The sequence below is a fragment of the Sphaeramia orbicularis genome, chromosome 11 (genome assembly GCF_902148855.1).
Source record: "Sphaeramia orbicularis chromosome 11, fSphaOr1.1, whole genome shotgun sequence".
NCBI classification, from domain to species: domain Eukaryota; kingdom Metazoa; phylum Chordata; class Actinopteri; order Kurtiformes; family Apogonidae; genus Sphaeramia; species Sphaeramia orbicularis.
In genome coordinates this window covers 6,004,409-6,031,601 of record NC_043967.1, presented here as the reverse complement: position 1 = coordinate 6,031,601, position 27,193 = coordinate 6,004,409, and the positions used below count along the sequence as shown (strand labels likewise).

Here is a 27,193-nt window from a genome sequence, read left to right as displayed (position 1 = left end):
GGCTCGACTTGACTCAGGTACCAGGTCTTATTCCTGGAGACCATTTCCATTACAGGATATTAGCGACTTTAGAGTACCTGGATGTCATAGCGATGTGGCACGTTACTTCCATGTCGTCTGCTTAGAGAGTTGCTGATAAACTTGCTCGTTGTGTGTTGTCTCGTCAAGCTCATGCTGAATTTTTACATTGGCCACCAAAGACGGTCATCATGTGGACTAACCTACCGCCATATTTACTGTCAACTTCTGCATCTATTTTTTGTAAAACGGTGGGTCACAGAGACGACTCTCTGACCAATCAGTGGTCTGCAGTGTTTACATGTCATGTTTTAGTATCTGGTCCCCAGTCCTGGAACCTCGGCAGAGGTGATACCAAAAAACTACTACCAGGTATCAGATTCCAGGTCCTTTTTCATAATGGAAATGCAAAAAGGCCGAGTTGAGTCCACGTAGTGGAAATGCAGCAATAGGGGAATGTTTCAACCCTTAAGTTTTACAACTCTGTTTCAAGGGATAGTGCCAAGTGCAAGGACCAAGGAGTAGGGGTAAGGGGGAGGGGCCAAGGGATGCATTAGGATTGGGTTCAAAATGGGCTAAATCTGACATACTTTAATAAGAAAATCAGAATCAGAAAACTAATGACCAAAGTGCTGGTTTGCTGCTGTTTTCCAGGTATATGATGGTGTGTTCTTCCACATATATGTTGGTTTGTGTCCATTTATCCAATAGATGTATAAATGTTTCACTGATACAACCTGTACAGTCCATTTATCCAATGGATGTATAAATGCACCACTGATAGAACCTGTACAGTCCATGTATTGTCATGTGCAGACAGTGTTTGAAGTAGATCTGGTAGATCTGACACTAATATTCCTTTGGACTTAAACCCATTCTATCATTAATTCTATAGTTTCACATTTGGAGCCCAGACTGTATCTGTGAAACTACAACCAACCAGCATTTAGGACTGGATTAGTCTGGATCAGAGACTCACATTTAGTAAAGTTTAACCACATTTATTCTGAAAGTATTTGACCTGTAGACCAGTGTATGAGTCTAGCATTAATGAAAACGTAGGCAATGACAACTGAAGGCAGATCAGTCAGCTGCTGGGTCAGAGTCAGTGGAAAGTCACTAGCATAGATCACCTTTAATGCTGACTCCAGCGTCTGTCAGTCTGGAGCTCACAAATAACTGGCTCATTATCACTGATTCAAAGGATCATCATCACCTTAAGTTAAAGGAGTGTTTCCTGCTGTGAAGTGTTTTTGGATGAAGTCAGTTATAGCTGTCAGCTGATCTGTGACAATGCAACGCTCTGACTCATGTTCACACTCAGAGTCCAGCTCTTCACACTAATTACCATGGAAACGAACCCCTACCAATACATATAGTCTTTACCCTGTGAGGGAGCCTATACAATAACATCTGTGACACATTTGATAATTGGAACCATACAATTACAAAGTGAGCCACAGTATGAGCCCAATTAGCAGGCTAACGGCCTGTCAGGTCAGCTGACTGTGGATGGAGGAGAGCCACTGCTGTGGACATCACACCTTTATCACAAACTCTGTGCTCTACGGGGAAACAAGTCTACCACAGGGTGGTAGACTTGGTGGTAGATGACTGGGTCTACGACTGGGTCAATGAATGGGTCTATGAATGGGTCTACAACTGGGTCTACCATTGGGTCTACCACTGGGTCTATGACTGGTTCTACCACTGGGTCTATGATGGGTCTACGACTGTGTGTGTATGTGTGTGTATTTGTGTGTATGTATGCATGTCTCTGTGTGTATGTATTTGTGTATATGAGTGTATGTGTGTATTTGTGTGTATGTGTGCGTATTCATGTGTATTTGTGTGTATGTATGTGCATGTATTTGTGTATATGTGTGTATGTATGTATGTGTGTGTATTTGTGTGTGTGTGTATTTGCATGCATTGTCTGTATTTGTGTGTCTATGTGAGTATTTCTGTGTGTGTGTATGTATGTATTTGTGTATGTGTTTGTGTGTGTGTATGTATGTGTGTGTATGTGCTCACTATCTTCTCTCTGTGCCTGTGTAGCAGTGTTTCTGATTTTCTACTTTACAGGTCATGTCAGGGACCTGCTGTTCAGGCTGATTCCAGAGGTTCCCAGACTGTGCAGTGGGTGAACACAGCGCTGATGTCTGCTGTGGGTCTGATTGGGCAGTGGGTGAACACAGCTACAGCTACAATTACAGTTAGAGTTACAGTTACAGCTACAGATACAGCTACAGCTACGGATACAGCTACAATTACAGTTTCAGCTACAATTATAGTTAAAGCTCCAGCTACAACTACACTCTGAAGGCTGACCATGAGCTGGACACACTTCAGCGCTTCCAGAAAACAACTTACAGCACATGATGGTTTATATTTGTAGCTAAAGCAGTTCTTCCTGGTTGTCAAGTACAAGCACTTCAAAGAGTAAAGGGCAATTAAAGCTGGGTTTCAAATGAGGGGCTTTAGAAGAAGGCTATTATATATTTATATGCATCTGAGGTGTCGAGTGTCAGTTTGGAGAACCCTTTTTCTGTACTGTGGAACACACTGGAGCAGTATTTAGTGTGTGTGTATTCACTAATACAGACAAATCTGATCTATTTTTCAGTATTAGATTCAGTTAGTGCTGAAGTCGGTATTAAGTATCTGAGTCTGGACCAGAGGTGTAAGTGTTCACAGTAAGAGTACTAATACACACTTAAATCTGTCTTAACCCATTAAGATCCAAACATCCACCTTTAATCCTTAAAGACCCAAACGTCCACCTTTAACCCTTTAAGACCCAAGCTTCCATCTTTAACCCTTAAAGTCCCAAACTTCCACCTTTAACCCTTAAAGACCCAAACTTCCACCTATTGAAAGACTCAGAATATAGAGTAAGGTATTGAGCCTTAGGCAGGACCAGGCTTAGTCTGCAGCTGGACCCACACTGGGTCAAGAAGTCCAGCCTGAAAATCCACATCAGTCCTCCAGGTCAGGTCTCATTATTTCATCCAAAGTCCTTTATGCATCACAGTCTTGGTTACTCTACTTTTAACTTTACTGACATTTAGTGTTAAAAGTGCAGCTTACATAATGACATGCTAACACTAATCCTAAACACACATTTAGATCCAAGTCTGTGTGTGGTCTAAAAACAGGCCAGGTCTACAGTGGAGCCTGATCTCACCTACTGCTGTGTTCTCCTTCCTCTGTCTGTGTTGACATGGTTCTCTGCCATAGATTCAACATGCTTTAGATATAGTGAAGGGCCAGAGAAAAGACAGCTAGAGAAACAAATTGCTGGGCCTATTTATGTTGTGCCACCACCTTCCCTTCTATGGAACATGGTGTCTGTGCACCATTTCAACTCCTGCATTGACAAAATGTCTGCTGTTGCCAATGGCTGCTTTGCTCTACAAGAATAATGAAGGCTGGGAGAACCGGGTACGATTGTGTATTACAAATAACACAGAGCAAGACTAGAAGGCAGAGGAAAACAGGAAAGACAGATGAGCAAAACATGACAAGAGGGATATTCTGTTATTATGGCAGAGGAACTTTATATTCAAGGAGAGGTGTCGGTCGTCATAGTAACCCTTTCAGCAAATTAATGGCCAGCTTTGAAAAGATGTTAAAGAGTATGACATCCTGTGTGGGTGTAAAGCTGAAGTTCTCCAGATATGTGTCTCTGTCCTCAGTTCTGTTGGACTACCTTTGACATGTGTCTCTGTCCTCAGTCTTATGGGACTACACTTGTCATGTGTCTCTGTCCTCAGTCCTGTGGGACAACCTTTGTCATGTGTCTCTGTCCTCAGTCCTGTTGGACTACCTTTGACATGTGTCTCTGTCCTCAGTCTTGTGGGACTACACTTGTCATGTGTCTCTGTCCTCAGTCCTGTTAGACTACCTTTGTCATGTGTCTGTGTCCCCAGTCCTGTTGGACTACCTTTGTCATGTGTCTCTGTCCTCAGTCCTGTTGGACTACCTTTGTCATGTGTCTCTGTCCTCAGTCCTGTTGGACTACCTTTGTCATGTGTCTCTGTCCTCAGTCCTGTTGGACTACCTTTGTCATGCGTCTCTGTCCTCAGTCCTGTTGGACTACCTTTGTCATGTGTCTCTGTCCCTCAGGTCCAATCAGTGTCCTGGTTCTGTCCTCTGTAGACTGGTAACCTGTCCCCCTGCTGACACAGTACTGTGGACAGAACCATCACACATGGGCCTATCCAGGTCCAGGACAAGCACAGGGGACCAGTTCCCCAGACTACGTCCACACCACTACGCTCCTGACATTTGTCTTTAGTGGATTCTTACAGTTTGTGGTCCATACTTGTATGGTTTCCATAAATATCTGTGTCCAGGTGGAAACAGTCCAACTGGGTCAAACGGTGTCATACGTATGCAACACCTATATATGGTGCTGTACACAAACACAGACTGTCACCCAATCCACACTGCATCCGGACTGGGTGACAGTCCGGTCGGTTGTGGTAAAGAAGGAGCTGAGCCGAGAGGCGAAGCTCTCGATTTACTGGTCAATCTACGTTCCTACCCTCACCTATGGTCATGAGCTTTGGGTCATGACAAAAGGTCAAGATCCCGGATACAAGCGGTCAAAATGAGTTTCCTCCGCAGGGTGGCTGGGCGCACCCTTAGGGATAGGGTGAGGAGCTCAGTCACCAGGGAGGAGCTCGGAGTAGAGCCGCTGCTCCTCCGCGTCGAGAGGGGCCAGCTGAGGTGGCTCGGGCATCTGTTTCGGATGCCTCCTGGACGCCTCCCTGGGGAGGTGTTCCGGGCATGTCCCACCGGGAGGAGACCTCGGGGAAGACCCAGGACACGCTGGAGAGACTATGTCTCTCGGCTGGCCTGGGAACGCCTCGGGGTCCCCCCGGAAGAGCTGGAGGAGGTGTCTGGGGAGAGGGAAGTCTGGGCATCCCTGCTTAGACTGTTACCCCCGCGACCCGGCCCCGGATAAGCGGAAGATAATGGATGGATGGACAAACACAGACAGAGCCAATGGCAGGATACACTCAAACCACAGAAGAATGCACTGAGCGTGTGCAGGAAGTTCTGTCTGGGGTTTTCTTCTTCTGGTCACATGGTACTATGGCGTCATGGTTTCCATACAGCTATCCATCCATATCCTATCCATACACCAACACCAGGGCGGAGCTGGGACATGTTTACACTCTAGGACCCATTCTTCAAAAATACCGTTTCAGGCACCGACAACACTGGTGTCATGTGACCAATGCCCCACACCATAGTAAACTATAATTGACTGACATAATGTGGTTGTGGTGTGTACAGGGAAGGGGGGACATCTGATTGGCTCCATGGAAACAGACACACCCATATTTACTACCACAGTACTGTGCAGGGCTGTGCAGCGAGCTATAAAGGGGCAGGGGCTCAAACTTCCAAAAGGGCACATGAAAACAAATAACCACCAATTACAAAGTTCACATTTAGCAACAAGCAACATTATTAATCCACAGCAAGTCAAAGATTGACCAAATGGTCCAGGTCAATGTCCTCAATACTGGGTGTGTCCTCCCTGAGCCCTAACACAGGCTGTGCACCTTCTGTGCATACTCTGGATTCACCTCCTGATCCTATCTGGGGGATGTTGTCCCACTCTTCCTGAAGGGCCTGGATGAGCATCTGGCGGTTGCCAGGTGCTGGACGGCGAGCTGTCATATCAGTACTTGGACTCTTGTATGTTTTGTCTGTCTTGTGTGTCATTTCCTGTTTTATTTTGTTAAATCCTCCTCTTGTGTCATGTCTGGTGTCTTTGCTTCCTCTCCCTGATTGTTTCACCTGTGTTGATTACCTGTCTCCGCCCTGATTTGTTCCACCTGTGTCTCATTGTCTTCCCTCCCTTCTGTGTATATAAGCCCTGTGTGATTTTTGCTCAATTCACCAAAAAAAATCTGCCAATGGAACAAGTGAAAATTATCTCGGTAAGATTTCTTGAAATAAGATTTTCTAGATCTATTGTCTAAAAATAAGTTATTTCATCTCCCTTACAAGTTACTCTGTAGGTGATTATGTCTTATTTTAAGTGTGATGAGATATTTTGACTAGTAAATGAGAATAATACACTTGGTAAGATTTGGATTTTTGCAGTGTAAGTCCAAGACAAATTCTTAAAAACAGATGTTAAATTATGTATAAAAGCTTGACAGTAAATGTTAATAACTAGAAATACCTTCATTTTACATCTGGTTTTACACCTACTTTTACAGTGAAACATTGACTATTTAGTTTCTTTTCATTATAGGACATATTTATGATGATATTTAGGTCCACAGTTAAGAAATAAGCATGTAGAGGAACTGTTAACCCAAGCCAAACCATTTAACATTACATGATAATAATAAAGTTTATATTGTAGTATTTATAGCTGTATCATTTAATATTGACCAGGCTGATGGGAATATTTGTGGAGGTTTGTGGTTATTTCAAACAAGATTCACTCAAGATGTTTGAGGCGAACAAAGATATTACGATAATCGATCCAGCAGTTTCTGAAACAAAACCAGAAATGTCAAAGTGTTGGCACTGATGAAAGAGTCGGGGGATTTTACATAAGTTTTATGACTCTTGTACAGCAAACGGGCTAGATTTAGGTATTGGATGAGAAGAAGACTTGGATGTGTTTTCTTTTTATGTAATTTTATATCAGTTTAGCAGAATTTAATTACTTCAGCACATTTTTAACCCATTAAGACCCAGTGGTACTTTTATGGCAGCTTCTAAATGATTTTTTTCTCTCTTTTTAACATTTCTCATGTGATTTATCACCAATTATTATAATAAAAACCTCTGTGTTTTGCATTTTTCAGTGTAAATCACTTCCTTTACCCTATATTTAATTCACTGATCATGTAGATGTTCATTAAAGCTCAGAGTAAACTTAAAGGTATTATGCAGAAACAGCGAAAACTGAAGAAAAAGTGACTGTTTCAGCAAGTGAGGACTATTACCATGTGTTACAATTTTGCAGCTAAAACTCAACAGTTTATGGAAATAAAACAGAAGCAAATATGTGTGAGTGCTTCAGCAGGACTCAGACTCAGGTGGGCACCCAGCTGTTAGCTAGTCTTTGAGCTCATTCCATGACGTGACTATGATATTGAATTATTTACTCACTTACGATCGGTTTTTGGTCCCAAAACTATAGTTGTTGAAGAATAGGACCAGGACCAAAAGTGACAAGTGAATGTTTTGGGCAGATAGCGGGGTGGACTCTCATGTACCTGGAATCGCGGCCCTTCCCTCCTCCTCATTCATTCTCCAGACCACATGACATGTGCGTGTGTGTGTGTTTACAAGCAAGGTTGCACAGGAGGAAGGGGCGTGGCGTGACAGAGATGAAAGGGCACCATGACCAGGTCCAGTGACAGCCAAATTAAACCACTCTTAACATTTATTATCATTGATCAAAATTTTAGTCATGAAAATTTTAGTCATGCAGTTTTTTGCAAAAAAAAAAAAAAAACGAGTAAAAAGGGCACTTGTAGGCAGAGGATCAAAGCGGCAGGGGCTCAAGCCCCCCCGGCCCCCTGCTTTGCACGTGCCAGGTACTGTGGACGTAGACACTGTCCAGACTAAATGGGTATTAAATCAAATACAGAAGAACATTTTGCCAAAGCAGGTAAAACGCTGCCAAATTAAAACAATAAATAGCACTAACAAAACTATAAATAGTGACAGATGAATTCTATCACAGTATTTCTGTACAATTCTACTACTGCAGTATTTCATCTACTCCTGTGTCCTAGACACATGCAATTAGAAAAAGACGCAAAAAATATGAACAAATGATGCAAAGATAAAACAAAATTTACAATTGTTTTTTTTCCCACAAGCGGTCAGTAAAAGTGTTTGCATTTTCCCATGTGCCAGACATTTAGTACATGGTTAGTAGTGTTGACAGTGCATACCTCCATCCCATACATCTCTCTCTCTCTCTCTCTCTCTCTCTCTCTCTCTCTCTCACTCTCAAATTTCACTCAGTATGCATGGGCCATAAAGGAAAACTACAAATGTTTTAAATCTTTTTTTTTTTTCTCCCATTTACTTATAATAGGTGAAATTTAACATAGCTATAAAAACATTCATTTTGTTTCAATTTCCTTCAAACTTGACACATATACAGAGGCAGTTGATGACATCAGCACACGCATAGACATGATGACATCAGCTGGATCCATGACAAAATAAGATACAATATGTGCGAGGGGTGGGGCTTGTTGTGCCTGGAATCACCTGTTTGTTTTTGTTAATTATCATTTGTTGTTGTTACCAATTCCTTTGTCTTTTATTTCATTTTTCTCTATCTTACACACACACACACTAATGTATAATGATGAATATGAAATTAGTATCTGTTTTTGTTCTGTCTTATTTGTTATGTCTTTCACATGTTTTGCTAAGTATTGCATCACTTAGTAAAAATAAATAAATTAATAATAATAATAATAATAATAATAATAATAATAATAATAATAATAATATTAATCTAGCTATTTCATTTGTGCCACATATCTGGAGAACTTCTGCTTCACACTCACACAGGACATCATACTCTTTAACATCTTTTCAAAGCCAGCCACTAATTTGCTGAACGGGTTACTGTGACGACGACACCTCTCCTATCAAGAGCCAAACCTGTTTCAGAGCTGATGGTTGTACTGGTTCCCATCCCCACAGGCTGCTTGTTCCACCATGTTCATGTGGTGTGTCTTCACCTCAGTGTGTATGAGCTGTAGTTCATCTCTTACCATCAAGTGCACCGTTCTAATCAGCTGTTTCCCCTGTCAGTCATGTCAATCTGTTTACTCTCATCACCAACAGGGAACAGATGAAGACATTTTCAGTCCTCCTGGGTTTATTTCATGTTTCCACTCTTTCATTAATAGTAGAAGTGCCGCTAAATGAGTCGCTACCACTGTTCTCATTCATAATTTAATATCCTACGAAGCATATCCAGCTACAAAAATGCATGAGAACATGGAGTTGTTACTATGGAAACAATGGAAGGTCTCCTCTGGTTCCCTTGGTCTGGGTTGGGTGTTAAACGGTTTGGAGTCTTGAGTTCAGGAAATGTTGGTGAGGGATAAAAGGTCCTACTGAAGCCACACTTTACAAAGCCCTGCCCCCAAAACACGGTCATGATTTCAGCTGTGGATCGACATGGGAGCAGTTCTTCTAGACTCTTATAACCCAAGAGCAGGAAGAAGCGATACCGCTGCACAGCTGTTAGACTGTACAACAGTTCACACTAATGCACAGCAACTGTACTGCAAATACAGAATTAATACATATACGTGTGGATAAGAATACACATGGATGAGCAGAAAAAAACACTGAAGAGCACATCTTTTATTTCCTGTTTCACTTTTAAATGTTTCTGCCTGTCTTCTGCTCTTATCTTGCCTCGTCTTCTCTTATCTTATTCATTCATTGTCTGAACTTGCTTTATCTTCACAAGGGTCACGGGGGTGGAGCCTATCCCAGTTACCTATGGGTGAAGGCGGGGTTCACCCCAGTTCATCACAGGACTGAACATATAGAGACAAACAACCACTGTCACATTCACACCTATGGACAATTTAGATTAACCCATTAACCTATCAGTGCGTGTGTTTGGATAGTGGGAGGAGCCAGAGTACCTGGAAAAAACCCACGCAGTCACGGAGAGAACATGTAAACTCCACACAGAAAGGTCCCACCCCCATCGACTGGTGTTGGAATCGAACACCGGACCTTCTGTCTATGAGGCGCTAGTGTTATCCACTGCACCACCGCCCATGTTATCTTATCTTAAACTGAGCTGAGATAAGATAAGATAATTTAAGATCTTATCTTACCTCATCTCATCATATCGTATCCTCCCATGTCCTGTGTGTTTAATATATAACATTTTTTTTCATCCTAATTTTTTCATCAGTTCAGCGGTTTGACACACTGAACCCATTGAACCCATTGAACACCTCTTGGTCAGACTGTCATGTATTTAACGGTTCAGAGGTTGGAATGAGTCAACTATGCAGGAGGTAAAACCAGGTCCCCAGTGTTCCAGAGCAGGGACTACTCTTCAGATCTGAACACTAACCCAACCTCCTTTTACAAATCTGTCTTTTTTTAATCAGTGCATTTCAGCGGTTGGTCAGTAACCTATCATTTGTCGTCGCTGTTTCTCAAACCACGTTTCCACTTTCCACAGAGTAAAGAGCTTCAGAACACCTACCACACAGTAATGTAGTCGTAGATGGGCTCCGTGTTCAGAACAGTAAAGTTGATATAGATCCCATGTCCAGGGGGAACTCGGACGCTCCACACACAGTCCTGGAAGTTGGGGTATTCCTCAGGGTGACCCGGAGAGTAAATGGTCCCATTTAGTGATGTGATGTTCCCACCACAGAGAGCTGGGACACACAATATTAACAGAATTACTCACAATAAATTACCTACTAATTAGCACCACCAACATGAAGGTTCCGTAATTGTCTGCATGACTGAAAGAATCCAGGTCTCCATTAGTCATGTAATGACCACTGGATAATACAGCCATTCCTTCAGCGCATTGTCATTATAGTTTGATTTGAGGTGTGAAGCTCGGGAACTGGAAAGGAATGAACATGGTGCTAATCACTGAAAGGATGCAACCATCACTGAGCACTTGAACAATGAATACACAAGGTTATATATAAGGAAACATTTCAACATTTATCAGTGATAATAGATTAATGTTCAGCTTCTAAACTTATCATTCCATTGTCATAATGAGGTGTTAATGTATTAAAACAACCTGCTGCATCCTCTAATGACTTAACATCTAAGGCTCCGTTCACACAATTTAATTTTTGGGTGAAATCTGATTTTTTTGTGCGTTGGTTCATATTCCACAATAAATGTGACTTCTATCAGTTTTGAATCTGAACTGAATGTTACCCTGAAGTGACCCACATGCACAAAAGAGGTCCAGATGGAATATGAGACCACGCAGACACACACTGGGCCTTATTTACTAAAGGTTTGTGCGTGTAAAGACGTGCACAAACTTGACTGCGCATGCAAAAACACATTGAAGCTTATCTACTAAAAGGGTGCGCCGAGGTTTGCACCTTTCAAATGGGCAAAATGGCACACGCAGCCCATTTAGCATGTTTGCCCTGATGAATATGCAATATGGGCGTTTCTGCCAGAACGTGCAAAATTATTGGGAGGAGTAAGTGCAAATATTTATTTAGCACGTACAATGTGATTTAAGAAACCTGAAATTAATTGCGGTGGCTAATTTTGCGTCTATATTTAGCACGTCTGAAAGGCAGGTTTTAACTAGCACAGCTTCGTGCAAAACTGGCTGCAGTTACAGCGAGGAGGCGGCATAGGCCCAACCAAAGGGAACGCAGAGAATTAATCGGTTCTTTTCACATTAACATTTTTGGAATGACGGGAGAAAAACATAATAATTTGAGACATTTGGCCCCCCACTTTATGGGCCTGCCCGCCTGCCCCCCATGCCCGGTTCCACCAGTAGCACATCACCATTAGGCCAGGACTGACTACTGAGAGACGTCTCTCTCTCTCTCTCTCTCTCTCTCTCTCTTTCTGTCGCGTGTGCAAGGGAGACTGAACGGGACAGGTTCTAGTGCTGCACAACACACACATACACACACACACATACACACACAAATACACACACACATAGACACACAAACAGTGCTGTCATCGGTGTTGTGACTGGAATCCTGAACCAGCTATATTAGCTGATGTTTTTTTTTTTTTATCATGTCCATGGACTTAAAAGTTTTCACTCACCATACAGAGCGACATAACGAGAGAATGTATTTATTTCACTAATAACACACTTCCCTACTGATAAACAACAACAGAGAAATACCTATTCACCCCTCAGTGTGGAAAAAGAACTACTTCATACTTACGAGTGCTGGGATATCCCAGAGCAATTTTTACAGTGCACTGTCTCCATGACGACAACCAGTGCCGCACGCAAAATCCTCATTTAATTAGGGTGGTCTCCAAGACTTCGAACCTGTTGTTATTTGCACAGGCAATCTTAGTTGATCACCCCTGACACGCAAATCAATAGCACGCGCATTTCTTAGCATAAGCAAGCACATTTGCACCCGTTATTTGCGATCTTAGTAAATCAGGCCCACTGTGTTTACAGAAGGAAATATGGTTTTCCTCTGCTCCTCCTCCTGGGACGAACAACTGGGAGGTTTGTTGCTTTTCAATGATGTAAAGGTCGGATAAATGCGACCTGGACGTTCAGACTGAAGTCACATTGGAAAATATCAGATCTGTATCAGATTTAGGACCACATATGAAAGTGGTCTGGGCCAGATTAAGGACCACATATGAAAGTGGTCTGGCTCAGATTTAGGACCACATATGAAAGTGGTCTGGGTCAGATTTAGGACCACATATGATAGTGGTCTGGGTCAGATTTAGGACCACATATGAAAGTTGTCTGGGTCAAAGTGGTCAGATCAGCGCTGTTCAAACTGTCCGTAACAGATCAGATACAGGTCACATATGGGTGAAAAAATCTGATTTGGACCACGTTTACCTGCAATCTGAACGGAGCCTAATTGATTTTAATTTCAAATATTTGGGTCCGTTTATGAAACTGGGTTTATTTTAGTATCTGTCACTGTTCCATCTTTTTAGACCCCATAATAAAAGGTAAAGGTAAATAGATAGATTTCTCCCTGGATGGACCTAATGATGATCTCAGATGAATGCAAAATAATTATCCTCTTGCTCTGAGCCATCCCATAATTAATGAATTTATAATCAAATATTGGGTCCGTAAATAGGACCCAAATATGGACATTAAATCTCCCTAGGTGTCAGTGCATCAGATGTGAAAACATGCGTGTAAATGGTCTTCTACAGACTATAAATAAAGACACTGTGTTAAATGTGTTGATCCTTGTGGTTTTTCTAATCTACACATGGGTTTTTCATCAATCTCAGTCTCATTCCAGGTTTGGTGTGGAACCCATCGTGTCCACTGGTGTTACATGTGGAACCTGTACATTTAAACACATAAATCACCAGTGATTTTTCAACAGCGGTCATTTTTGGCAAACACTCTGCCTTGAATAATTAATTCAATTCCCAAAATGTACCTATGAGAGAATAAAAAGATATTTAATAAAATAGTCGTGTGTAATTTCTGTGTCCAATTTATTATGTTACATGAAGATTTTTTGTATAAAAATAATATAAAAATGTGTTTTATCTGAAAAACAGTTTCTCTTTTTTTTCTAAAATAGACCCAAAGTTCTTCCAAACCTGCTTCATAAGATTCATCTCCATCTTGTTTGAATTTTTAGCCCCTCTGTCCTGTTTTTAGGACCCATTTCACAGAAAAACCCATTTATAATTTATGATTACTGCAGTTTCTCCAAACATAATAGCAGTTAAATTCTATTCATATTCTAAATTGGAAAAGGCTTACAGCCACTGTGTTCTATGTGCACCAGCTTATGTCCCCTGGTTTGTAGAAGCCAAAAAACATCAAATAAATTAAACTAATACACTAATGAATCCCTGTTGAAGAGACACAGCTCAGTTTAACAACGAACTCATGGTTCAGTCTGGAAGTAAAACAAATGAAAAGGTCATGTTCAGTATACAGGATTATTATGCAATTTCAAAAGGGTCCACAGTCTAGTTTAACTATTTATTTACCATGAACACATCACCATATGTGTTTCAAATCATATTTTGAACATAAATGATGCAAGATAATCAATTAATAAGCAGAACTGAATGAGAAAATCAGGTGAATAGCACATTTTTGTTTCCCTATCTATGCATATTTGTAAAGTCTGAGCAGGTCATCATGATTATTACTGTTCTATTAACATGATGCCAGACCAACAAGGTAATTATCTTATGTGAACATGTGTAGAAACCTGTGGAACCAATGGAAATAATCCTGGTGCATCTGTGACCTTCTGCTGTAAAGTGTTGGTTACCTTCACACCGTGGAAGTGGGTGGTTCCAGTTCCTGCTGATTCCATGTAAACATGTGAGTGACGTCTCTCCAATCAGAGAGTATCCAGGCTGACACTCAAAAGACACCGTCATTCCAACGCTGAAGTCTGTGCCGATCACGTTGCCATTACGAAACGGTCGTGGATCTGGGCAACTCTGGAGCTGATACGCTGAAAAAGAACAAATGAAAACTAAGGAAACAGTAACAGCGGTCCAGATGTTCAGAGAATAGGCTGTATGTGTTAAAGGACTGTGAACTGTACCTCTGCTTTCAGGACCTATTATCTAACAATGAGCCTGACTGGACTTGGACCTTTCAGCATAGGTGTTTGTTCCATCAACAGAGACAGAAACACACTCACAATTATCCATCATTACAAACCAACTTTTATGTCATTTGTGTCTTTGACAAAATTTACTGGAATATCCATCCAAATATGTGTTGGCTTTGAATGTGACTCAGACAAACGGGTTCTATTAAAATAATACCAGTGAGGTGTCTGTGGATATATGTGGGGTTTAGCAGAAACCGTACAACTGAACTGTTCATGTGCACCATAGACAGAAGCAGAAGGTTCAGGAACACCACAGATGTAAAGATAATGTTGTGTGTTCTGCAGATGTTTGGAAGAAAACAGCCTGAGCTCCATCTACACGATCACAACATTTGGAAATCTGAAAAGCAGGCCTACAAGACCACCCAGAGATCTGTCTGAACTTATGATTATTATTATTAGTGTTTTCTTCTCCTTCTTCTACTTCTTCTTCTTCTTCTTCTTCTAATGAGGGTAGGTTGTTTATGGTCAGTTAACACCACCACCACTGTATGTTTGTGCAGAAGGTCTCAGGTTAATAATGCTGGATCCTTGTGTGTGTGTGTTAACCTCAGCTGTATACTAGCTCTAGTGCAATGTATGATGTCAGACATGAACAGTATGATATATGTGCAATTATTGAGTATAAGATATACTCCAGTAATTTTGTGATTTTTCACAAATCTAAAAGTACAAAGGTTTGAAAAAAAACACAGATGAAATCAATCTGACTGAACAACAAACAGCAGCAACAATAATAATAATGGTGGTTATGATATTATTGCTACTCACATTTTTTCCTGTTTTAAAGCAGCACTCCTTCCATGACACAAAAACATATTCACCAGCCACTATAATTTGCACATTAATAGAACTGGTCTAAATAAATTGAAGCTATCTACATGGTTTGTCATAACAAGACCAGAGTGTTCAAAGCCTTTTTAGTGCTTGACAGAATAAAAACTTATCTTATCAGTGAAATGAATACAAATCCAGAAGACCTCCATGCACCCTGCCGTTCCAGGCAGCTGTGTTAGAAGTCCACACAAGTATTTTCGGTTTTCAGATAATTCTATTGTTTGTGACTTCTGCCAGATAAAGTCACTCAGACAGTTTTCTAAATCAACTAAAGTTTCCAAGTTGATGCCAGGTTCCCTTTCAACCACGTAAGTGTCAGTCGGACGTCTCATCTTATTCACTGGAAACAAGATGTAGGAGCAACTTCTGACACCAACATTTACCTTGGTATGTGATATGGAATCCTGGTTTGTTTTGTGAGTAGTCGCTGTGGAAAAAGAAGCTGGTCTGGTGAGTGGTGCTGAAGAGAGCTTTGGGGATGACAGGACCGCTGAAGCGATCGATCACAGAGCCCGTCTCCAGTGATCCACTGCGGATCTCCAAGTAATCATGGATCGCTTCAGTGGAGAAGTTCAGAAACTGCAGATGGATCCCTAGAAGACACAGAGCGAGACATTTACAGCACAGTCATGGACAAAGGAGGTTGGACCGAGGGGCTGGATGTGGAGGCTGATGCTGGTTTGTGGATGGTTCATCAGTGGAAACTCTTTAACCATGTGGGTAAAGACTGCCCACGCTGATGAAACGAGTGACGAAGTAACTGAATGAAGAGATCTATAGCAAACAGATAAATGAAGGGTCCAGAGACAGAGGACAGAAGGACACACTTGAGTTTTATACTCAGCTCCAAAGTTCTGACAGTGCTTCTTACCAAAGCCGACGGGTAAGTTGACCGTCCAAGTGCAGTCTAATCCACTGGGGTAGTTGCCAGGGTAACCAGGACTTAGAATGACTCCACTTACATCTGTCATAGACCGACCACACTGGGCTGGAGACGCACATAACAGACCAAAGTCAAACAGTGGCAGATGAGTACAGCACACAAACTGTGTTACTTACTGAACATGTGACTGTCTTAATCCTGCAATTTAGCATCATTTTACATAAATACGTATATTGCAAGTCTTTAATTAAAACCATCTTGAATAAATTATGGTTGTGTAAGTTGATATGTGTTGAGGTCTTGTGCTTCCTCAGGTTTGGCAAAGTGTGCATGTTTGTGGCAGACTCTGACTTAGCTTTGCATCAGCTGAAAAGCAGACTTCTAATCTGTGCAGAATACTAAATAATCAGCTCATCACACAACAGTAAATTGATCAAACAGCTTATTTTCATGAGAGTCAGGGAGGGCAATGGAGGCTGCTTGCATCATTTCTGCAGCACTAATGGTGTGGATGTAACTAAGAAGATGGTGTACTGTGAGTGTGTGGGCATGATGTATGCAGGAGAATACGAACCGAGACACAGCGGTACAGGGTAGTTCCATCTGCGAACAGGCCCCGGCATGCAGGTGATGTGGGCATTGCCCTAGAAATGGAAAAGCGGGCGGAATTAGTCATGACAAAGTGTGTAGGAAAATTATTCATCATGGGATTTAAATAATCAGGCTCAAATATTCTGTTTTATTCTGCAATATTAACATTCATGCATTGCCATGACAACTGAATTCATGTATCTCTGTGGTGTGGAGCAGTGAACTGTGAGATGTTTCACTGTAAATTTGCAATAATTAACTGACAGTAGTTTTTCTTCCGATATCCAAATTATTCATAGCAGTAGTGGTAGCAGAGAAGAAGGCTGACCCAAATATATGAACATCATACATTATATTTCTCTTCACAAACAAAACAAACACACAAACAAAAAACCCATAAAGCAATACTTGTAAACTTCTGTTTCATCATTGGTAAAAATAAATATAGCATTAATTCTTTTACATGCAGAACTAATTTCATAATCAATTCCAGTATAGATAGATAGATAGATAGATAGATAGATAGATAGATAGATAGATAGATAGATAGATAGATAGATAGATAGATAGATAGATAGATAGATAGATAGATAGATAGATAGATAGATAGATAGATAGATAGATAGATAGATAGATAGATACTTTATTGATCCTTTGCAGGAAATTGTTTCGTTACTACAGCAGCAGTACAAGAAAAACACACTGACCCATCCCAATGAACATCCCACAAACAACCAACAATGGAACGAAGAAGTAAACAGAAAAAGAAAAATGCATACATATATATATATATATATATATATATATATATTACAGGGTGGGGAAGCAAAATTTACAATATTTTGAGGCAGGGATTGAAAGACAGTGTATGACCAATTAGTTTATTGAAAGTCATGAGAATTTATTTGCCACGAGAAAATTGACATAATAGAAAATGTTTTTATTGTATGTGTCCTCCTTCTTTCTCAATAACTGCCTTCACACGCTTCCTGAAACTTGCGCAAGTGTTCCTCAAATATTCGGGTGCCAGCTTCTCCCATTCTTCTTTAATGGTATCTTCCAGACTTTCTCGTAATAGTTTTGCTCATAGTCATTCTCTTCTTTACATTATAAACAGTCTTTATGGACACTCCAACTATTTTTGAAATCTCCTTTGGTGTGACGAGTGCATTCAGCAAATCACACACTCTTTGACGTTTGCTTTCCTGATTACTCATATGGGCAAAAGTTTCAGAAAAGATATGGATAATAGTGTTAGGTATGATTATGACATCAATATATGTTTGGTTTCAAAACAATTTACATAGTGCCTGCTGAGAAAAAACAACTAAATGTTCATTGTAAATTTTGCTTCCCCACCCTGTATACACACACACACACACACACACACACACACACACACACACACACACATATATATATATATATATATATATATATATATATATATATATATATATATATATGTACAATACAAGTAATGTAAATAATACACTAACCCAAACACCGAAGTATGCATTAAATGAAGTAGCATTCTTGAAGAATCACACCATAAAAACACATTAGGCTTTTAATTCGGACTTTTATTACAGTATAATAATTATAGTGTTGACCTGTGGGGAACCCTGGGTTCTAGATCCTCTGATCCACTTCAGTTCTTTAGTTCTTTCCTTTCTTGGTAAATTCCCTTCTCAGTTTCAGTTGAATAACCTCTCAGCTGACATGTCTGTTTCTGCACAGGAAATGTGACATCATGGCAACAGGGCCCTACTGTTTATCTGTTGCTAGGTAACCCACTTCAATGATGATCTATGATTGTAAGGTTATTGTACTCCAAAATTACTAACATCTCCCAAAATACTGGTCCTATCAACTTGCTGTTTTCACTAGTCTGTTCAATGACCAAAAATACAGAAGTATGACAAACTGCAGCAGTCAGCTGTGTATGGAGTTAATGTGATGACCCAGACACACACACAGACACACACAGACACACACACACACACACACACACACACACACATAGTCCACTTCTCTTTTATAATACAGAATAAGAACCTACCCAGGGGGTTTTAAATTTCATCTCACTCAACAGACGTCAATAATCAAACTGCTCTCATAATGTCAGGATTTTATGAATCACACAAAGTCCACATAACACAACATCTGCAACCGTCCTGCAAAAATAATGAACTAAACATAGATCAACTCTACGATGGTGTATTAAGCCACAATGGAAAAATAAAAACACTTGTCACTATGAGAAAAAAGACACAATATTATGAGAATAAAATAGTAGTTTAAAAAAAAACTCATAATTTAACAAAATATAATGTATTTTTATGAGATTAAAGCCATAATATTTTGAAAATAAATAATAGCAATAGCAATAGTGCGCTAAAAAGTCATCATTTATAAATTGTAAACCTTAAGTAAGTAAAGTCATCTGCCCCAAATCTGTTAAGTTCTTATGATGAAACAAACCCAAATGTATGCGAACTGTCTTCAAAGTCCTTCAACTAATGTTAATGTGTTGATGGTGGGTGGGGCTAACAGGCTCAGTATTTGGTGGGCAGGGCTAATAGGCTCAGTATCTGGCCTTTGTGCGTAAATCCCAAATGAAAGTAGAACCTCAGAAAATGTTCCTAGTTCTACATTATGAGACTAGTGGGTGCAACTGTATTCTCATAAATTAGGATATTTTTCCACCTGTTTTTAAATTACGACATTATTCTCATAATATTATGGCTTTATTCTTATAAAATTGTGACTCTCTTTTTGTATTCAACTTTATTCTCATAAAATTATGGGTTTTATCTCAGTATTTTTTGGCTTTATTCTCGTAGTGATAGTGTTTTTATTTTCTTATGTGGCTCTAATATGCCGTTGTACAACTCATTCTGAGATAATGCATGCAGCAGTTTTCATCCTGTAAACATGTCTGTTTTAGAACCTACACCTGTTTACAAAACATTTGTACAAACACTGGTATTCTCTGAATGTGGTGTAATCAGTTTTTTCCTCTGGTTTTATTGTAGTTTATGATATGATGCAGTAAATGACAAAACATTGTTGAGATTTGATTGTAAATTCACAGAAAAGCAATGGATACGAAGAATAAAAAGACAAATCTCCAATGAGATCTGCAGCGCACTGCTGATCAGACACATGTATTATTTACCAGTTGTGTAAAGAAAGAAAATCACCGCTCCATTGTATGTCTGTTCAGAACTGGAAAATCACCCGAGAGCAGGATTTCCCTCTGATTCACAGCTTAAACAGTTGTGGGTTTGAGCATCAGGGGATAAAGAAACAGTCAGCGGCTACAAATCAGAGAATCTGAGCAGTGTTTGAGGATCGACCCCACATTCCTGCTGGTTTGGATTAAAAAACTCTAATTTATTACTTATGTGCAGACGTTCCTTCCTTTACTCAAACAAAAGGAACAAACCATCAAAGTCAGACTCAAAACTACATGTCACATCTGAGTTTTTGGCCTTCGTACGTATTTTACCTTGGAAAGCATATTGGAGAGTTCATCTGTCTGTCCATCTGTCTGCGTGTCTGTGTGTGTGTGTGTCTGTCTGTCCGTCTGTCCATTCATGGTCATCATCTCATTATCTGTTGAATTCATTCACATATGTGCTCCACATTTATCCTGTGGATGTATCTTGTCATGGAGCAGAAGAATATTGGACACAGGTGACCTTTGACCTCCTGTTTCCAGGAGTACTTTCAAATATAAAGCGCTTTCAAAGCAAAGTATAAAGTAGTAAAATATATATGTGAGTAATAAGTTTGACACAAAGACAATCTAAAGTAAATTATAGAGCAGGGACTTTAACAGAATCTGACACTAGATTTGATCCAGGAGGATTAAAAGTGAACAGCAGGTTCTGTTCTTAAACTGACATTGGTCCTGATATCACAAAGATATACACTAAATAAAATAACATTCAAGGGTACATTTCCTCTGATTCATTCAAGTCCATTTTGTACGACAGTGAATTAGTGCCACATAAGAAAATAAAAGCACTTGTCACTATAAGAATAAAGTCAAAAAATATTGAGATAAAACCCATAACTTTATGAGAATAAAGTCAAATACAAAAACATAATTTTACAAGAATAAAGCCATAATTTTATGAGAATAAAGTCATAGTTAAAAAAAAAAAAAAAAATTAACAAAAATAATGTCTTACTTTTATGAGAATAAAGTCATCATATTTGGAGATAAGATTAACATCGTAATTTAAAAACAGGTGGAAAAATATGATCATTTCCAGAATACAGTCGTACCCACTGGTCTCATAATGTAGAACTGGAACATTCTGTGAGGTTCTACTTTCATTTGGGGTTTACACATAAAGGCCAAATACTGAGCCTCTTAGCCTTGCCCACCACCAACACACTAGCATTTGTCATCCGCTCCGACAGAAATGAAAGTTGATGCTTTACTTGTTGCGTTCGCTGTAGCTGGAAACTCTGTCATCAACAAGGATTAAGGCTTGTGATTTATAAATGAAGACTTTTTTTATCAAACTATTAAGAATTTATTTTTAAAATATTACGACTTTAACCTCATAAAAGTACGCCATTATTTTCATTAAATTATGATGGTATCTTTAAACTACAAATTTATTCTCATAAAATTACAGGTTTTATCTCGATATTTGAAGACTTTGTTCTTGTAGAGACCAGTGTTTTTATTTTCTTATGTGTATACGCCATCGTAATTTTGAAAACATACGTATGTAATAAAATAAAAAACCCAGACAATAATGTTAAAGTGTAAACAGTAATAGTCCAAATAAAGGCAGACCAGGGTGTGTGTGTAGTTCCTTCGGTGTATTCTTACCTGGAGGGAGTATCCTTGTTCACATGAGAACTGTACGACATCCCCCACCATAAACCTGTCTCCTTGTCTCAGTCCGTAGTTGGGCGTCTGGGGCTCTGGACACGACTCCAGGCCGATGGCTGGTTCACAGAAGGGACAGAAACATGATTACAAGTCCCTGGAACCCCATCCACAGTACTGCACATGCATAAATTCATGGTACCTGTATATTCCAGATGAAAGCCAGCGGCTGAGACGCTGATATCAGAGCTGAAGCTCAGGTAGAGGTTGTTGGATGTACTGTTGAGGAGGGGGGGGATGGTGGTGCCTGAATGGGGGGGGACACAAACAGCAACACACAATCAGGATCACTGCTGTTCTCTGGTATTTAACAGAGTGTTGAAAGCACATGATGGTGTTCATCTGACAGCACAAGGAACAACAAAGGCCTCCCAAACCCACACTTTCACTGCTGTTTTGTTTGTGAAGTGTTCTCGAAGGAAGGAGAAAGGAATTACTTTTTGGGGTTTCTTCTTTTCAGATATGTGTTTTATTTGAAACTACTTTTCAAATGTTGCCTTGACCTACTTAGTGTGGCAAGGGGAAGTACAGAGGAAAAGAAAAGACTATGCACTAGTGGAGCACAGAGGGCGCCGTTGAGCCTCCACAGAAGAACCAGGATGAGCATCAGTATCTGAGGACGGACTAGACTGGACTCAGTCTGTGGAGTCCACCTGAGGGTATGTTCATACCGAGACACATGTGGACCAAATCTGATTTACCTGTCCATATGCGACCTGGATCTGATCTATTACAGACAGTTTGAACAGCACTAATCTGACAACAGACCACTTTCATATGTGGTCCTAAATCTGACCCAGACCACTTTCATATGTGGTCCTAAATCTGACCCAGACCACTTTCATATGTGGTCCTAACTCTGATACGGATGATATTTTACAATGTGACCTCTTTCTGAACGGCCAGGTCGCATTTATCCGACCTTTACAATTTCCCACTTTTGTGATCAATAAAGTCTATCTATCTATCTATCTATCTATCTATCTATCTATCTATCTATCTATCTATCTATCTATCTATCTATCTATCTATCTATCTATCTATCTATCTATCTATCTATCTATCTATCTATCTATCTAAATGCCTCCATATTTCCTTCTGTAAACACAGTGTGTGTCTGTGTGGTCACGTATTCCATCAGGACCTCTTTTGTGCATGTGGGTCACTTCAGGGTCACATTCACTTCAGACTCAAAACTGATAGCATTTAATGTGGAATATGAACCAACACACAAACAAATCAGATTTCACCCGAAACTCCAAATTGTGCATTAGACCTGCTGTGTGGGCAGAGCATTAGGGCCATTTCATAGTCAACACAAGGACACGCAGACGTGAACGCATTGTGACACATCGAGACACATTGGCCGCCATTATGTGTGCTTGTGTCTCAAAATGTGTTATCCATTTTTTTTATACATGACACACCGACGCGTGTAATACCATACGTCACTGGCAGGGGCAATACACTAGTGATGTAGTTTTAACACATTGTTATATTACAGAAGAAGATGACGGTGATTCATCGGAGTGTCCATCAGACAGTGGGTCAGTGGAACCAGCAGGTCAGAGACAGACATCTGGAAATATTGGACATGCCTCTCCCTGTTTAGAATTTGACCCAACAACAGGTTGGAACTCCCGTCCTGATTCCGTTTCTGCTGCAGTTCAGAGGTCAAACATACCACTGTAGCACAGCGGCACAAAGCTGTGGCCCTGCCCCCAGGATCCATGCCAGTACTTTGATATGTGTCTGCTGTCTCTGATTCAAACTCAACATTGTTCTAGATCCACCCTGTTGTGTGTTCTCTGTGCTTTTAAACTGAAGGGATCATACAGGATGTCCACTAATAAAAGGGACACGGGCTCAGTGCATTCTGGTCCAATGTTACCGATGTCTGTGTATGTGATTATTCTAATGTGAATTGTTCGAGTTACCACCGTATTCCTACCTTTCAAATGTCCAGTGCATCAAACATCTGAATACACTCTTCTACAGTAGACATTTGGATCTGAATATCCCCTGGTTTGACACCTGGACTGTACCTGAATCAGACCTGCCCCCTATTGCACGAGTGATGTATTGCATTTATGTGTCACCCAGTTCGACTGCATTCAATGTATTGACTATGAAAGGAAATGCACTGCGTGCGTCACAGACGTTGCCTCTGTATGCAGCCTTAGTTCTGGCCAGTGTGGTTTCAGTGGGTGAACAGTCAGTAGGTCAGTGGATACGTCTGCTGTTGGTGTTTTTCACACTAAGTCTCATTCATTATCATGATGGATAAAAAATTAAAAAGATCCTAAATTTAAATGATGATGAATAATTACCTGAATTTCTGGATATATGTCAGTATTAACTCATAATTGTAATTCTTATTTTCATTTTTTTATTGCAGTTACTTTTTTTTTTAACTGGAAATAGAAACAGCCCAAAAATGTCTTTACAGATGAACAGTAGATAATGACCCAATGGGATGGGGTTCACCTGAGTCCACCTAAACAGAACAGATCCACCTGAGTCCACCTACACAGAACAAATCCACCTGAGTCCACCAACAAAGAACAGATCCACTTGAGTCCTGTAATACACTAACACTAGTACTAATACTAATACTAATACTAACACTAACACTAGTACTAATACTAATACTAACACTAACACGAACATTTACACCAGGCATGTCCAAAGTCCGGCCCGGGGGCCAATCACGGCCCGTGGTCAGATTTTATACGGCCCACAGCTTGGGTTTTAGAATGTATTATTTATGGCCCGCTTGGACCGTTGAACCGAGTACATGAATCATAAAAGGTTCAAAATGCAGTTTCTCCTTTCACCTCATGGTGGCAGCACCACTCTAACGCTATCTGGCTCTGTGACCTTGCCATGAACCCTTTTCGCTAATTTCTAACCATGGCGCCTGTAAATAAAAAAACAAAAGTTGACAGTGAGGGCCGCCGCTTCCAGGAGAGATGGGAATTACAATTTTTTTTAACTGAAAATCGAGGCGATTGTGTTTGCCTAATTTGTCAAGAGACTGTTGCCTTGTTTAAGGAATTCAATGTAAAGAGACACTAGCAGACAAAACATGCTAACGCATACAACAAGCTAGCAGGGAGTGAGCATTCTGAAAAAGTGAAGCAAATTCAAGCTGCTTTAAACTCACAACAGTGACTCCTCATGTGAACCTGTGAGTTCAATGAATCTGCTACCAGGGCAGGCTGCCAAGTTGCCAGGTTAGTTGCCTATAATTGCTGGTGTTATGTACTTGTAGATGTGACACAAAATATTACTTTCTGAATGATTTTGTGAAAGACAAGACTAAGAGTCATATGTTTTCATCTTAACTGTTAACAGACTTTGCATTACTGAGTAATATGAGTAATGATTACTCATATAAGTCATGTTTAAAATGAATGTGGGGTTAAGATTTTTATCAACTTCTTGGACGTTTAAGATACTCCACACAGTTTGTTCTATGTTATCTGACTCCAGATGTGAAAGGAAGGCAGAAATGTTTTTTTTTTGTTTGTTTGTTTGTTTTTAATTTGTTCACACCTGATTGGCTTAGATTTGGTTACATTGCCATTTTAAAAAAATGATATTGTGACAATGAAAATAAAATTGTTGTAGAACAGCGCTTTTATATGTAATTTTTACTGTTTAAAAAACATCCGAAGGGACCACTGGCCCCTGGCAATCTCCACATTATCAGATTTAGCACTCTTTAAAAAAAGTTTGGATACCCCTGACTTACACTAGTACTAATACTAATACTAATACTAATACTAATACTAACACTAACACTAGTACTAATACTAATACTAAAACTAATACTAACACTAATACTAATACTAAAACTACTACTAACACTTACACTAGAACTAACACTACTAAAAACTGGGTCTTTTTGTTTTGGGTGACACAGTTGGACTGGGATAGATGTGTATTACTATTAGTGTTACTGTTAGTATTAGAGTTAGTGTCAGTATTAGTATTAGTGTTGACAGATTTAGTGTTAATATTAGTGCTAGTGTTAGAGTTAATATTGATATTAGTGTTAGTATTAGTATTAGTGTAAGTATTAGTGTTACATTTAGTATTAGTGTAAGTATTACTGTTATTAGTATTAGCGTTAGTATTAGTAATAGTATTAGTATTAGTGTTAATATTAGTGTTAGAGTTATTTTAATAATAGCTAGTATTAGTGTTAGTGTTAGTATTAATACTAGGGTTAGTGTAAGTATTAGTGTTGACTTAGTATTAGTGTTATTAGTATTATTACTACTTTTAGTGTTAGTATTAGTGTTAATATTAGTGTTAGTATTAGTGTTACAGTTAGTATTAGTATTAGTGTTATTAGTATTATTACTAGTGTTAGTGTTAGTATTAGTGTTTGAGTTAATATTAGTGTTAGCATTAGTATAAGTGTTAGAGTCAGTATTAGTGTTATTAGTATTGGTGTTAGTATTAGTACTAATGCTAGTATTAGTGTTGACTTAGTAATAGTATTAGTGTTATTAGTATTATTACTAGTGTTAGAGTTAGTAGTAGTTTGAGTGTTATTAGTATTAGTGTTAGTATTATTGTAAGTGTTGGTATTAGGGTTAGTGGTAGTATTAGTATTAGTGTTAGTATTAGAGTTGGTATTAGTGTTTAAGTTAGTATTAGTATTATTGTTAGTATCAATATTAATGTTAGAGTTAGTATTACAATCAGTGTTACAGTTAGTATTAGTATTAGCATTAGTATTAGTGTCAGGATTAGTATTAGAGGTAGTATTAGTATTAGTGTTAGTATCAGTATTAGTGTTAGTTAGTATTAGTGTTCATATTATAGTTAGAATTAGTATTAATGTTAGAGTTAGTATTTATGTTAGTATTAGTATCACTATTAGTGTTAGTATTAGTACTAGTGGTAGTGTTAGTATTAGCGTTAGAGTTGGTATTAGTATTAGTACCAGTGTTCGTATTAGCATTAGTACTAGTGTTAGTACTAAGTATTAGCATTAGTACTAGTGTTAGTATTAGTGTTCCAGTTAGTACTAGTATTAGTGTTAGTATCAGTGTTTGAATTAGTGTTAATATTAGTGTTAGTATAATTGTTACATTTAGTTTTAGTGTTAGTATAGTGTTACAGTTAGTATTAGTATTAGTACTAGTGTTAGTATTAGTATTAATGTTAGTACTAGTGTTAGTATTAGTATTACATTTAGTATTAGTGTTAGTATTAGTACTAGTGTTAGTGTAAGTATTAGTCCTAGTGTTAGTGTTAGTATTACTGTTAGTGGTAGTGTAAGTTTTAGTGTTAGTATGAATATTAGTGTTAGAGTTAGTATTAGTGTTAGTATTAGTACTAGTGCTGGTTTTAGTATTAGTGTTAGTATTAGCTCTAGTGTTAGAATTAGTATTAGTACTAGTGTTTGTGTTAATATTAGTACTACTGTTAGTGTTAGTATTAGTACTAGTGTTAGTGTCAATATTAGTGTTAGTATTAATACTAGTGTTAGTGTTTGTATTAGTATCAGTATTCATGTTACTGTAAGTATCACTATCAGTGTTAGTATCA

The 27,193-nt window shown here is 39.2% G+C and overlaps 1 protein-coding gene and 1 long non-coding RNA gene across 2 annotated transcripts in view; one reads left to right on the top strand and one right to left on the bottom strand.

Annotated features, from left to right (window-relative positions):
• LOC115428800 (CUB and sushi domain-containing protein 3-like) overlaps positions 1 to 27,193 on the bottom strand; it is a 965,368-nt gene that overhangs the window by 123,790 nt on the left and 814,385 nt on the right. The window contains exons 39-45 of the mRNA XM_030148025.1: positions 21,768 to 21,872; positions 21,566 to 21,684; positions 16,691 to 16,760; positions 16,105 to 16,221; positions 15,617 to 15,826; positions 14,043 to 14,231; positions 10,274 to 10,451 (exon numbers count right to left, since the gene is read on the bottom strand). Coding sequence (XP_030003885.1) covers positions 10,274 to 10,451; positions 14,043 to 14,231; positions 15,617 to 15,826; positions 16,105 to 16,221; positions 16,691 to 16,760; positions 21,566 to 21,684; positions 21,768 to 21,872 — 988 coding nt within the window. The remainder of the gene's footprint in view (positions 1 to 10,273; positions 10,452 to 14,042; positions 14,232 to 15,616; positions 15,827 to 16,104; positions 16,222 to 16,690; positions 16,761 to 21,565; positions 21,685 to 21,767; positions 21,873 to 27,193) is intronic.
• On the top strand, positions 962 to 19,006 carry LOC115428802 (uncharacterized). Its single transcript, XR_003936686.1, has 3 exons — positions 962 to 1,057; positions 2,899 to 2,912; positions 18,994 to 19,006. It is a non-coding gene; the product is annotated as an uncharacterized LOC115428802 (long non-coding RNA).